The sequence below is a fragment of the Mustela nigripes genome, chromosome 18 (genome assembly GCF_022355385.1).
Source record: "Mustela nigripes isolate SB6536 chromosome 18, MUSNIG.SB6536, whole genome shotgun sequence".
Lineage (NCBI taxonomy): Eukaryota > Metazoa > Chordata > Mammalia > Carnivora > Mustelidae > Mustela > Mustela nigripes.
Window position 1 is genome coordinate 38,928,701 of NC_081574.1, and position 14,911 is coordinate 38,943,611.

Genomic DNA, 14,911 nt, shown 5'->3' on the forward strand with positions numbered 1-14,911 from the left:
GCGTTTAAAAACTCTCTCATGGAAGCGCACACACGCACCCATACACACTCCCACATACACACGTACACCGCCCTCTTCTGTTAACGTTCTACACAGCCCGCGAGGGCTACACAACCAGCAACCTCGTGAACAAACTGCCACAATGTCTGCTTCCTTTGAGAAAGGAAGTTTTTCCTTTGAAAAACCAAGGTGTCAGCTGCGGCAGGGCAGCTGGTCTGCCCACAGGCGACGCCCTGGCTGGGCCGGCCCGAGAGTTGCTGGGAGTTGGCGGCGCAGACGCAGAGGGCATAGGATTCCTGACCGAGCAAACCTGCGTCCCCGAGCCGAGCCGAGCCGGCGGGCGCTTACTCTGCTCTCCCCTCTTCCTTTACTCTCAGGAGGGCCGGCTGTGCAGCCACACACGGTATGTAGCACCATCAGGTTCTATAAGGATCCTCTGTGTGAGTTTCCGAGGGCCGCTGTAACAAATTACCATAAACTCAGTGGCTTAAGACAACAGACATTTATTCTCTTATAGATTTGGAGGCTCAAGGTCTGAAACCAAGGTGTCAGCAAGGCCACATCCCCCTCTAAGGCTCCAGGGAGGATCCTGGCTTGTGGGGGCGGCCAGCACGCCTTGGCTTTCCCTGGCTCGAAGCCGCATCACCTGTCTCTGCCTCTGCGGTCCCACGGCCGCCTTGCCCCCGTGGGTCTCCGGCTCCCGATCCCGCTCTCCTTGTTAAGGACACCAGATGCCGGAGGAGCGTCCGCCTGACCCAGCAGGAGCTCATCCTCACTTGATCACATCGGCAAAGACCCTATTCCCAGCTAAGGTCACATTCGCAGGTGCCAGGGTTGGGGACTTCAGCCTGTCTTCCCCGGGACACCATCCACCCCAGAACAAGGTGGGCATAGGTGTGAACCTATGGGGGTTAGGTGGCTTCTGAGTCCGGAAGGACCCTTTACAGGTGTCCTGTGCTGGAGCGTGAGCACTGATGGACAGCACCTCAGGTGTGCGCGGCTTCACCTCGCGGTGCGCTCCCCGACGGAGCCAGAGTATATAAGGCCAGCACTGTCCCTGCTCTCCAGAACGAGGAGACTCGAAAACGTGCTCTCTCCCCTAGAGTCCGCAGTACTTCGTGACGCGTGAAGCCTCTCCTCCTACAGTTTTAACTCCTCATTCAATTTGCATTCCCAACTTTTGTTTTTCTATGTCTCTTCCTTACATCCTGGCTCCAGCATGCATGATAAATGAAGTGTGTTTGCAGGCCACCCGTGAAGGCTCTTCTGCCAGCTCCCCAAAGCCAACATGAACTTAATATAAACACAGTCCTGAGACATTTCGAAATGATGCAAAGAGGGAACGTAGAGGTCATAAAATAGTTCACAGGAGGTATTGGTTTTTGAAGTATGTCTTAATTCCTAAAAGGTTTCCATTTCTCCTTTGTTCATTTTATATACATCATTAAAGTTGTATCCTTCACGTTAGGTAGTTGCTGAAATTGGGGATCGTCTCCATTTACTTTTGGAGTGAATATGGTGCAGAGTTGATTTTCTCTTAACGTTAAACTCCAGCATCTGCACAGAAGACAGATTTCCACGGGGCTCCAAGGACACTTGCCCGTTGGTCAGTGCTGGCTCTGCTGCAGGCTGACTTTGGCCTCACACGCACAGGTCTGTTTGAGCAGTGTTAACCCAGAGGAAAGCCCAGCTGGAGGGCGCAGGACACCACGGGGGCCGCTGTCACTCGAAGAGCTCCAGGTAGTCCGGCGGCTCGCCCTGCTGACCACAGGGGTAGAGGAGGAGCTCCTTCCCCAGGGAGGTTATGGGCTCCACCTGTGAATCAGAAGGCAGAGATCAGGCTGCGCTGTGGTGGGCAGGTTGTCGAGACAGTAGAAATAAGGAGGTCATGCCCTTCCCTGCCTCCTCGGAGCACACGACTTCTTGTTTGCCCTTGATTTACGTGAAGCTTTATCAGTTTATGGCAATCTTAGAAGAGATTTTCCTCATCTGCAAATTGCCATGTACCCTCTTTCCCTCCCAGGCTTGAGTTCTAAGTGTGGCCTCAGTTGCGAGCAGCGTGTGCACAGGCTTTTAGCATCTCCTCCATTCTCAGCCCCAGTGCGTTCTCCCTGAGTATCTGAGGAAGAACTAGGTTCAACGATAAAGGAATTGTAATTAAGAATCCTGATTATCCGGAAGAATTATCAGACACTAATCCCCCATTACTCGTCTCAATCTCTTTTCTGATAATTGCCTTTCACTGCTAGAGCTGCTGTGGGACAACAATTCACAGAGCAAGTCAAGCCTGTACACCAGGTCACCTTGTGGTAGTCCACCAGCGCGGCCAGGGTGGCGTGCTGCAGCCGGTCCACGCCCAGGAAGCTGTAGGAGTCCGTGGAGGCATCTATGAGGAAATGCTTACAGCCATCCTCGGACAGATAGGACAGGGCGTAGCCTTTGATCCTTTCACTGACGCGGACCAGAAAACTGCCCGGCTCGCAAGTGCTCAGAAGCTCATTTGCTCTCTTTAATGTCAGGATCCCTGCGGGAAAGAAAAGCAGGTATTTTAGCCAAATCATTTCCAGAACTGTCTTCAGTTAATATAGCTGCATGCATAAAGTTTAGGAAAAAGTAAGAGCAACTTCAAGTCCATTTTGGACTTCTTAAGAATATACTACAGTATCATTCATCTCCTGGTATTGGGTAACTGGGCGAGCAGGGCGGCTGACAGTGGCCAGTTGATAACATAAATGAGAGCATCAAGATTTAGCCTTCAGAATATGTTCCCACCTATGCCCCCGGTTATAACACCACAGGTGTTAGTTAGGTGGCTTCTAAGTCTGGTAGGACCCTTTATAGGTGTCCTGGAAGCATTCCATCTGGAAGGGGACTGGAAAGTGTCTTCCTCGGTTTATTTCTTCCTATATGGTCTTAGATGGTGGTTCTCCACCAGGACAACCTCTGGAAATCTGAGAGACATTTTTGGGCAGAGGAGGCTATGAGCAGCCAGAGAGGCCAGAGATGCTGCTAAACATCCAATAGCGCAAGGACAGCTTCACCTACAAAGAATCCTCCAACCCAAATATCAGTTGTGCTAAGCTCAGGGGCCTGGTCTAGGAGTCAGCAAGTTAGTAACAGAACCGGGAGGGACGGAGGTCTACAAGTCTTTCTACTTGGGTTACTTTCTACTGGGTTACTCCTAAATGATGCTTCGGTGGCAGTTGAAGGAATAAAAATATGTACATGTATGTATATTTGGATACACATGTGCTCATATATCTTCATATATGTTTGTCTTCATATATATTCAAAATGAAACTCTTAATTTACATGAAGTTTGTGTGTGTGTGTGTGTGTATACACACTTTAGAAGCCTCATGAATTCACACTAATTCAGACCAGCCTTTCCCCCAACCAGTCCAAACTCATGAGGTTTCACTCCTATTCCCAGTTTCCCTTCTTAGTCCTGTTGCAGTTCCTCAGATGAATCCGTGACGTGGTGAGACCTACAGAGAGTGCACAAACACATCTCGGAGAGATGGTGAAGTCATCCACTTAATCAGCAGGTTCGGATCTGGGAGGAGGAGCAGAATTCTCCCCACGATCCCTTTCACCACGGCAGACAGAAGCTCTTACTTCTGTTTCAGGGTTAGCTCCATACTGATGTTCTGTATCTTAGTAAAAGAATCTCCTGGTGAAAAGGCAACGGATGGACCATTATAGCCCTTTAGTCTTGTTATTAGTAAAGTTAATTGAGAATTGAACCCTAATTATCCAGAGTATGACATCAGATGAAAGCATCGCTGCTTTCTGGGGCACCTGGGTAACATAGTCAGTTGAGCATCTGATTCTAGATCTTGGCTCAGGTCGTGATTTCAGGATCACGAGATCAAGCCCCACATTGGGCTCTGTGCTTAGTGTGGAGTTTGCTTAGGATTCTCTCTCCCTCTCCCCTTCCCCCCTGCTCTCATATCTGCTCTCCCCCCCCCCCAATACATTTAAAAAAAAAAAACTCTATTTTCTTTTTTCTAAGTAGACCTTTAATAAAGAGGGGATTAAAAAATCACCCGATCTCTCCTAGGCAAGACCTATCAACCAGCTCTTCTGCCTTCTCTTCTCCCATGTACATTTCAGGAGGCCCCAGGGCCTGCACCTCAAACCCAACTCTGAGTAGCTCAACCCCAGTGAAACACAGGGATGAGAATGGGGGGCTGTTGCACAGATAAGGAATGTCCCTGAGACAGAAGAGCCATGGCCTCTCTTCTAGGGCCTCCAGGTCTACCGATCCAAGCCCAGCAAGGCTACCATGATGCCCATGCATTATCTCCATCACCACCTGCTACCTTTCTGCCCTTTCCCTGATGAGACTTGAGCCAGTGGAAACTGCAGGCACCACTGATAGTGAGTGAGTGAGTCTCTTGGGTCAGCTGCTGTACTGTCCACTTCAGGTGCTCAAATGATGCCCATCTAAGATCCAAAAGATACAGACCGCTGCTTCTGTTGGCCCAATTTACCTTTCTAATCACACCTGACCCTATTGATAAATGACAGATGACAACCATAATCTGAAGCAAAGCAACAGGTAAGCAGCCTACCTAGGGACTAAACGTGACTGAAGTTTCAAGACTCTGTCTATAAAGGCAGGGATATTCTTCACTGACACTGAAAACTGCCCTTCAGAAATGAGTGAAGGAGCAGCAGCATTCTGGAAGAAAGATTTCTCTCTTCTTCCAGACTTACCAACAGCCTAACTCTGAAATTCCAAGTTACTTCAACAGATGGGGTAGATGTTATAACCTTACCATGTTATCCAGATGGATTTAGATTCCTAAAACGAAAGCTATTCTGGAAAATTATAACCAAACCTGGGTTGTTAGTTTAAATTCTTCCTAAAATCGGATCAGACAGTAGCTGTAAATCAAACTTCCTGAAAGCTTCTCAAACTGTAATTATTACCCATTACACATAGATCTGGGCACTGCATAATTTCCAGAGACACCAGAACACAATAAAATGATTTTGTGGCAAATCGTAAGTCCTAATGGAGGCTCGAATACTGAGGTTCTGAAGGCAGGTTCAGAGGTGAAGTGCTGTGGAGACCACGCTTCGCTCTTTCTGCTTTACATCAGGATTATCATTCCTGAAGAGAACGCTCGTCTGGCTCATCTGATACTTGTCCACGCACAATCATGATTCCATTGAAGGAGGGAGGCTTGGCTATGATTGCTGCCAAACAGTGAGCTTTGTCCGCCTGCAAAGAGAGTTCTTAACCGCAAGGCCAAAATCCAGTGTCAAATATTAATCGCTGTGGACTTGAGCAGTCTCCTTACCTGACTCTTAAGAATGGATGAAGCAGTGGCCTTCATCCAGCCCCCTAAAGGCAGTGACGCCTCCAGGCAACTTCCCTCTGACCAGCTCTCTTCGTGCATATTCTAAGAACCAAGCCTCTGTGAGTCACAGGAGATTTATGTGCCAGTGATGAAGGGTAAATAAAAAGTTTTCTTTGACTTCATTTCATTCCAATTACTTTGAAAAGACAGATCTTCCCTCAGCACTGCTCCGTTTGAATCTGGGCAGGGGGTGCCAAAACCACCCCAGATGTCGCTGCACGAGGTCTTACCGGGCAGCTTCTGACTCTTGAAGAGCCTGGACAGAGCTGCCTACCACCCCTGAGAGCCTGAGCACCCAGCCTGGACGTTCCCAACAGAGGAGCTGGGAGGGGGCAGACAGTAATGTCCCATTCCTTTCTCTGTGTGATGCCAGGGCACACTCGCCGACAGTGCTATTCAACAAATTTTTGTGGCAATGCAATGCCTGCACTGGCCCTGCGGTACTGAGGACCTGAAATGTAGCTAGTATGATAGAGGGACTCAACCCTTAATTTTATTTAATTTTAATTAATTTTGGTGTAAAGAGCCACATATGTGGAGTGGCTGCCGTGTTGGACAGCAGAGCTTTAAACCCACTGCAGTGAAGGGAGAGCTGCATGGTAGGCTCTATGTTTTGCACAAAAGAGGGTGAATAGATCCCAAGAGACTTGAAATAACTCAGAAACCCTACCATGGCCCTTGTTGGAAATCCACGTGGCACCTTACAGAAGGAGGACAGGTCAGTGGGATGCCCTTTCCACAGCCTCCTTCTGGAAAACGCCTACACATTCTCTAAGATGCAACAATAGCATGAAGCTTTCTGACTTCCCCCTGAGCAGTAAGTCAAGGTTCCTCTGCACCTGCTGAGTACCTGTTCCCACCTCCACCTGAGACTCCCCTGGTCTATCCAGGCGCCCCCCCCAACCATGTACTATCCACAGCTCCACTGTAGTACTCACAGCACATTCTACTGTCTCTCCCTGCCCCACATCCTTGTGATCTCCTAGAGGCCAACCACCACATCTTATTTTCACACTCTCAGCACCAGCCACTTACAAGATGCCCAGAAAAGGTCTAATGAGTAATTCTATCTTATAATCAGGCCAGAAACGTCTCTCTGGGATGCTTCTATGCAGCCATTGCCTCGAGTCTGATCACTTATGGACAGGGACAAGGGATGCATTTCAGGTTTTTCTGAAGCACTACTAACTTTGTCTATACATCTGTAGCGCCTGTGTCCAGAGTCTGGAAAATGTGTTTAAAAACCAAATGGAAGGTGGGACACCTGGGTGGCTCAATTGGTTGAGTGGCTGCCTTCTGCTCAGGTCATGATCCCAGCGTCCTGGGATCGAGTCCCACATCGGGCTCCTTGCTCAGCAGGGAGCCTGCTTCTCCCTCTGCCTCTGCCTGCCATTCTGTCTGCCTGTGCTCACTCTCTCCCCCTCTCTCCCTCTGATAAATAAATAAAATCTTAAAAAAAAAAAAATGGAAGGTAACCAAATAGTAGTAGCATACAGAGTCCTTCACGTCTGCCTGGTGCTCCTCAAATGGTGCCTTACTTCACTTAATCCTTAAAGCAGCCTGACAAACAGGCACTATTCCTTCTCTCAAATCTCAGATGAGCAAAACCTGCACCAGAGAGAGTTCCTAATGTGCTTCAGGTCATGTGGTTAGGCCAGGGGATGCACTGGTCTTGCACCCGGGCAGTCTCAGAGTCCATGCTCTCACCCAACTAGAATACTCCCCTGAGCTAGCAGTTCACATTGCTCAACGTGTCTTCATGGGTTATTTCACTTAATTCCCAAAAAACTCAAAACAAACAGAACTGGTATTATTACCATCGCCATACAAAAGGGGAAGCGGAAGGAGAGCAGGTATATGACCAGGGTATAGGATTAGTTAGTGATGGTTTCAGGTCTCTTGTCTCTCACTCAAGTATTTTGCTTTTTAACCCCCCGAGCTCATGAAATTTTCCTGAAATTGGCTGAAAATAAACTATGAATATTTATTTCACAAAGACGTGTTCATTTCTAAGCTGGGCAACATAGTGTTGGGGGGCACTGGGGGAGAAAGAGAATCCCCAAGCATACTCCCAGTTGAGTGTAGAGCCTGATGCAGGGCTTGATTCTAGGACCCCAAGATCATGACCTGAGCTGAGATCATGACCAGAGATGAAATCAAGAGCTGGATGCTCGACCAACCCAGCCGCCCAGGTGCCCCGACCCAAGCAACATAAAGAAGATGCATTTATTGTGAAGACTTACGTACAGTCACTTGGGTGTAGAATTGAGGCATTAGTGACCTCTGCCACCTTCCCTAAGCTCAGGATTCCTGTTGCCAGGGGCTGAAAAGGCCCAGAACATGGCAGGCTTTAGCATTCCCCTTGACCCACTCGGGTCTGCTGAGAGCGGCCTCAGGGCTACCCTTCCTGAGCTGAGCTCCGCCAAGGAACTCTTACTCCTGCTTTTGTCACCTGTCCTGATTCTCTGCTTCTTGGGCTCCCCAGAATACCCTGAAGGGAGGAGATGGCACCAAGATAACTTTCATGGAGGAACTCATCTCTGCTGTTAAGGTGACCTCAAAGTCCCACACTGCAAAGTGCCTAGATTAGGGGTGAATAAAAGAAAAAACTGAGTTTTAGAAGAACTTCTTCCCACGTAGCAACCGTGCCAAATGCAAACTGCACACGTTATCCATAGGAGGTCTCACACTTGGACGAGAGCTCTATATTTTCGCACTGTAGCTCCCTTCTACTTTATGCTTTCTTTAACCCGGTCAGTATGTAAAGGAAGTACTTTTGAAGGGGTTCTGGGACAGGCCCTAGATCCTCTATCTAGAGGGACATACACTGTGATACCAAGCTCTCAACCTTCAGGTTTCAGGCCCCTTGGGATAAGGAACACTAGAGCTCTCAAAATATTATTCTTAATGTTTCCATAATAATTCAAGAATTAAAATCACATCATTTGTTCTTTCTTCATTACCATGATGGCTAACACTTATTAATTAGGGCTTCCTTTGTGTCACATTCAGCGCTAAGTACTTCACATATAGTAACTCGTGAATCTTTCAAATGACTCTGTGAGACAGGTGATGTCGGTGTCTGCATTATACAGATGAGAGACAGAAATTCAGAACTCACGGGACCTGCCTAAGGCCACACAGCTTGTTGGTGGAGGCTGGGATTTGGCCCCAGAGACGTGCTCTTAACCACTATACTCTACTGCCTCCTTTGCCAACATAAAGGAGTGTCCAAATTTTATAATCAGACCATGCAATGACAAAGAAAACTCTGGTGATGAAAGCACAGATTAAAAGTTCTTCTCTAAATATCAAAATCCCTCTTTCCATAAGAAACCTGAAGTCGAACCCCCAAAGCAGGTCACTCTCTTTTGTCCCTCACCCACCCAGGCTCCCCTTCCCTTGCCTGCAAGGTCCTTCTAGGTCTCTCCAAGAACACAGTGTAAACTACAAGACTCGAGCCCAGGGCATCAGTAATGGCAATCATGGGGCTCCCGGGCACATGTGGGCCATGACACTCAGTGACTGGCAGCATTAGGGGGAAGACTCAAGCGCATCCACTGAAAAACTCAAGTAAGCAAGGCCTTTGGGGTTAATGGACTACTCCCAACATTAGTGGAAATACATACATTTTTTTGCAGCCAGTTTGCTGCACTGGGTAGTTTATTGGAAAAGTAAGAGTCTTCAAAAAAAACCCTACAATAATGCATGGTATGTGCTGCAGAAACACTAGCTCTTTTCAAGATTGAATAGATGGACATAGCTTTACCCTCTTTATGTTTCCTCTTCAGTTACTCTGGCCATCTGAACTAATACTAGGCAGTCAGATGGGAGAACTCCAGAGAATAATTCAAAGTGCTTTGATGCTTAGTGTTGAAGGCTTCATGCCAAAATGCAGGTGAAGTCCCAGGGCTTGGGGCTAATGCTGGGCTAGTCCCTCTTCAGGGTGGGACAGTGACTGCCAGGGGAGGCACTTGTGGTGGTCCTTCCCTGCCACACGCAGATATGACAGATTCTTGCTGCTGGCCACAGCCCACCCCACTCTACCAAGTATATGAATCATATATGTCAATGAGGCAGGATGTGCTTAGTAAAGATGGAAGCTTGAAAGTCTCTCTGGGAGAGGGGGGCGGAAGTCTAATGGCCCCACAATGAAGAAATCACCGCTTCTCAGCAAAATAGTTGAAGGGCACATTGTCCCTTGTGAGTGCTGATTCTCAGGTTCATTAAGGTTTTAGCCTGAAAGAAATCTTGGGTGGGCTCCTTGAGACTGTCTGTGGGATCCCTCCCATTGTGGGCACGCAGCCTCAGGGACTGCGGGGCAGGGGCTGCGGGCTGGCACACGCCTGAGGAGTGGGACACAGGATTCTGCCTGGAGGCTCGGCTCTGGGGACCTGGAGTCCCAGGGAACAGCTGCAGACAGAGAAATGGATGGGTCTTGCTCTCCAAGCAGAAGGGAACTTTGGAGGCATGTGTCAAAAATGGAAGCAATCAAAATAGCTGCAGTGTGAACTGTACTGAAATCCCACAGATGTGAAAGGGATTTGCTTTTTAAGTAGCTTAAAATATTGGAACTAAAGCATTGAGAGGCAGGTTCAATTATAAACCGTGACAGCAAAAGACAGCCACAAGAAACCGGTCAGGATGGAAACATCTCACCAGCGGCCTAATTATATCCATATTTGAATAAGGACGCGTGCGTTGCATTTCAGAGGCGTAATGATCAGCTCTTGATGCGTAGCGTAAGCAGATATATGAATTCTCTAACAGAAGCTGTCAGAAAATTCCTAAATCAGAAATTTGTTTATACACTTACTGTTAGCCTTCCCCCACCTTTCCTACTCCCAGGCCCTGCTGAATTCTGAGCTCCTGAACACTGCCGCATAGTAACAGGAGACGGGATATGCCAACAGAGAGAATGCAGACAGGAGTCTGGGGGGTTCTGAACAGACTTTCAAACTTCAGTTTTATTTATTTGTTGACCCTCTCTTTGAAGAGGAGTTAGTGAGTAGAGCTAATTATGTATCTACACACTTTGGATACTTAGAATCAGAAACCAGAATAAATAAAATGACTTTGCAGGATATTACATTTACCCAGGAGGGCTCTCCAACACTAATCTCCAACTTTATAAACATTCTAGACCATAGTGTGTGTCTTAAAGATTTCTGTAATGTGGTGACCAGATGCAAGAGAAAATGAATAAAAACAAGGATTGTATTTCAGGGTCAAGACAGTCGGACAGAATGAGAAGAGGGTGATAAAGAGGAAATAAAACCAAACAGAGCTGATAACAGTATTCAGAAGATTTTTTTTAAAAAAGATTTTATCTATTTATTTGACAGACAGAGATCACAAACAGGCAGAGAGGCAGGCAGAGAAAGAGAGGGGGAAGCAGGCTCTCCACTAAGCAGAGAGCCCGACGCGGGCCTTGATCCCAGGACCCTAAGATCATGACCTGAGCCGAAGGCAGAGCCCCCAGAAGATTTTAAATCTAGAAAATAAAATGTTATTTTAGCAAATCTAGGAGTCATTCCCATCTTGCCACACCTTTCCTCCCAACCCCATGCTCAACCTCAACTGGCAATATTCTGCTCAACTTTTCCAAGCAACTTTGCTCCCTGTTTTGTCCTTCTGTCCTTCCAAATTCCTGTTGCCTTCTGGGGTGACCTCCTGGGTTCAAATCGCATAGGACAGTTTAGTAGTAATTAAGATCTATTTTACTGAAATCCTGCTTATCCCTCATATATGATGCTGTTACAGCAATATTTTGTGGCAAGATTAGGATTCTGATGAAGAGAAAGGCAGAGAGAACATGAATGGCACATTTACTTTTAAGCTCTTCAGTTCTGGTTGGCCATGATAACAGAAACACTGCGTGTCAGGCACTAAGTATGTTACATATATTAGATGATACACTTAAAACAAAAAACTACTCTACAGTGTAGATATTATTAAGCCCATTTTAAAGAGGAAAAGAACATAACTCAAACCTAGGTGATCTGGTCTTGGAGTCTTGTGCCAAGCTTACACTATACAGTTGACCCTCAAACAACACAGGTTTGAACTGCATACGTCCACTTATATGTGGATTTTTTTCAATAAATGTGGTACTACAAATGTATTTTCTCTCTTATGAATTTCTTAATAATGTTTTCTTTTCTCTATTAAAAGATTACAGTATATAATAGATATAACATACAAGATATGCGTTAATCAACTGTTTATATGATCAGTAAGTCTTTGGTCAACAGTAGTCAGTTCATAGTTAAGTTTCTGGGAAGTCCAGATTTATCTATGGATTTTCAACTGTGCAAGGGGTTGGCACCCCAACCCCTGCATTGTTCAAGGGCCAACTGCACTATCTTTCCATGCTAAGAGCTAAGAAAACTGTGCTTCTTGGACTTCGCATTTTTAAAAATTCAGCTTGAGATATAATTTACATACAATAAAATTCACCAATTTTAAGTACGCAATTGATTGATTTTGACAAATGTATAGTTAGGTAACCATTACCACAAAAAATATAGATTCCACTTCTATTACTCTAAACTCTTGCAGCCTTGGAGCATTGTATGGGAATGGGGCAAAACTTATGCTGAATGAAGTTTCCTGGACACTTTTACTTCACCACTGGCTGTGAGATTTAGTGAACTCATTCATGTACTAGAGAAACAAATCTCTGTGGTATTACTGTTCACTGATTCAAATTTCCAACTTATATAAAAAGCATGGGTGTTCCCACTTGTATTAGTACTCAGATATGCTGTGACTTAGAAGTTAAGTAGATCTGGCTCTGAATATTGCCACTGATGGTAGAAGCCTGAAAAGAACTTAACATTTTAGTTCCTAGGTTCTTACTTTATAAAGTGGGAATAAAATTTACTTCCTTTAAAGTGCTCAGTGTAATGCTTGGAACATATTAGACCCTCAAAAAATTATAGCTCCAACAGAATATAATCTGTATCTTATAACATACTGCATCACAGGTAAAACGAATGAGCTAAAGAAAAATCTAGATGACATAATGTTGGGAGAAAACTCAAGCTGCAGAAAAATACCTATAACATGATACCATGTAAATATTAAACACAATATTGCATGTTTGATAGAAGCATATATATATACGTGTATAAATATATGTTTTATATATATCAATATAGTTCATAAAAATGCACACACATATACATATATAATGAGAGTATAAAAATATGGATGAAAAGGATAACTTCAAAGAGTGATTTACCTATTGGAGAGAAGTAAATAAATAGAGTCAGTAAGGGAGGAAAAGAGAGGGCCTTTATTCTCTCAGGCTTTATTTCTTAATAAGAGAAACAGATATGAGATAAATATGGCTTCTAACATTCATTGTATCCTAGAAAGTAGATACAACATTTATTACATCATTGGTGTTACTTACAGTTTTCTTTTTTTGTTTGAAATATTTCCTAATTAAAAAAAAGTAATTTTTGAATGAGGGAAGGGAGAAAAATCCTCCGCAATATGGGTGGGCCTCATCCAATCAGTTGAAGGCATCAAAAGAGAAAAGACCTTCCCTGAGCAAGAAGGGATTCTGCCAGTGGACTTTGGACTTAAGCTGCCAGTTTTCCCTGAGTCTCCAGCCTGTTAGTCTACCCAGCAGATCTGGGGGGCCCACCAAGCCCCCAAACAGGTAAGTCAGCTCCTTAAGACGTTGGCCATAAAGGGATCTTCAGGAAGAACAAGTGCAAAGGCCCTAGCAAAGGGGTGAGTGTGGTGTGTCAGGGACGGACGGGAAACATGTGGTGGAAAGTCATGATCAAGGCAGGGTTCTGTGAGGACCGCGGTTTGAGATGGAGCTGGAGTGATATTCAGATCAAGCGTGAAAGTTGAAACCTGATGGCCTCTGTGAGAAGAGCTTGCTGAGAGAGGAGCAGAAGTGGGGAGACTACATATCTACATGTGCTTGAGATCAAGATGCTCACAAAGTAGAGTTTAGTACTGCCTTTCTGGATCTCTCTTGCACTTGGGATTTTCCAAGTTCTTACATCTAGGAGATCAGAGGCAATACCCTACTTGACTGCCCATGGCCAGATACCTGCCTCATCATGACGCTGAGTGGGAAAGGAAACCTGAGACAAAGATGTGGGGCCTCTGCTCTTCTTTGCCATCGCACTGAGTATTGGTGCTCCCTGGGGTCTTGTCCTTGGTCTTCTCTTACCTTTCTTTTCACTTCACTCCTGGAAAATGTCATCTCCCCTCCCCTGCTTTTCAGTGTGTGCTGAGGGCTCCGATCCATTATCGCTAGCACTGATCTGTTAATCCAATTACCAAATGGATATTTTCACATGACTGCCCCAAAGACATTTCAAGCTCATCATATCCCAAATAAATTCATTTTCACCCCTCTTTTTTAATCCTGGTAATCTCCTGACCCTCCTGTATTCCTTCTCCCAACTGAGAGCATGAGTTTCCACGCAGCTCCACAAGCCAGAGATCCACTGGTCTTCATTTCCCTGTCCTCTCCTATCCACCTCCATCCTGTCTAAAGCTAATGAAAAGAAAAGGGCCAAAGTGTGAACTTCTATGGGGAAAAGTTAGCTGACCAAAACAGTAATATAAGAAAGGCAACTTATGGAGTGTATGATAACAAAAGGAAGATGGTAAACCAGTACAGGAGAGCTACCATCCCATTATTTCCAACAGGGCTCATGATCATTAAACAATTATATTTCAAAAATATAAGATATGATCCATCTTCTCTTTATCATAGAAACGTGAAATTTTGTCTTCTTAAAACAGAAGACTATGGCTTACATTGAGGACATAACTGTGTATTATTTCATTATATTTTATCATATTATTTATTTTTCTTATGACTATGATAAATATCTATATAAGTGAAATTAAATGTATAACAATAGCAACCAATAAGTTATTTATATAAAACTCAAAAACTTATTTTTTTAACCAAAGCTCCAACTGGATTTTTAGTCCCACTTTATCTTCCTGGCTTTTAGCAACTGTTTCAAGTGGGATTGCCTGTTAAAGTACCACGATTTTTAAACATTAACCAACACTTTCAATTTCTTATTTCCTGTTATTAAAATGAACTACCACCCTTGTAATCAGGAATGACACCATCTGGCCAACGACACAGAAACTATAAAGTACTGATTTCATCAGTGCTTATCTTAAAAAGAAAAAAAAAAGGCAATATTAAACACTCATCTTTTGATACTGATGTCACTATTTCTTCCAATGTCTTCTGAACAGAATGGAAAGGAAGTAGACTTATGACCCAGTCCTAAGAGGGAGAGGAGATCAGGGAGTGGACAATTACTAAAGCCTGAATCACCAAAGAATATGTATTTTACAAGGAAAGCTAGATGGTTCCATAATGATCTGACTGTGAAAGCAGCCCTTTAGCAGAAGGCCTACAAAAAAGAAATTTTTTTATTTATATTTTTAAATGTTTAAATTTTTTTTTATTTTTTTTTTAAAGATTTTATTTATTAATTTGACAGAGAGAAATCACAAGTAGACAGAGAGGCAGCCAG

General features: G+C 44.8%; 1 protein-coding gene across 3 annotated transcripts in view; it reads right to left on the reverse strand.

Annotated features, from left to right (window-relative positions):
* Window positions 1–487: 487 nt before the first annotated feature.
* Window positions 488–14,911, reverse strand: part of SH2D4A (SH2 domain containing 4A) — a 60,213-nt gene continuing 45,789 nt past the window's right edge. For all 3 annotated transcript variants that reach the window (XM_059384260.1, XM_059384259.1, XM_059384261.1), the window contains 2 exons: window positions 2,304–2,524; window positions 488–1,815 (listed from right to left, as the gene is read on the reverse strand). In XM_059384260.1, coding sequence (XP_059240243.1) covers window positions 1,723–1,815; window positions 2,304–2,524 — 314 coding nt within the window. In that variant the 3' untranslated portion in view covers window positions 488–1,722. The remainder of the gene's footprint in view (window positions 1,816–2,303; window positions 2,525–14,911) is intronic.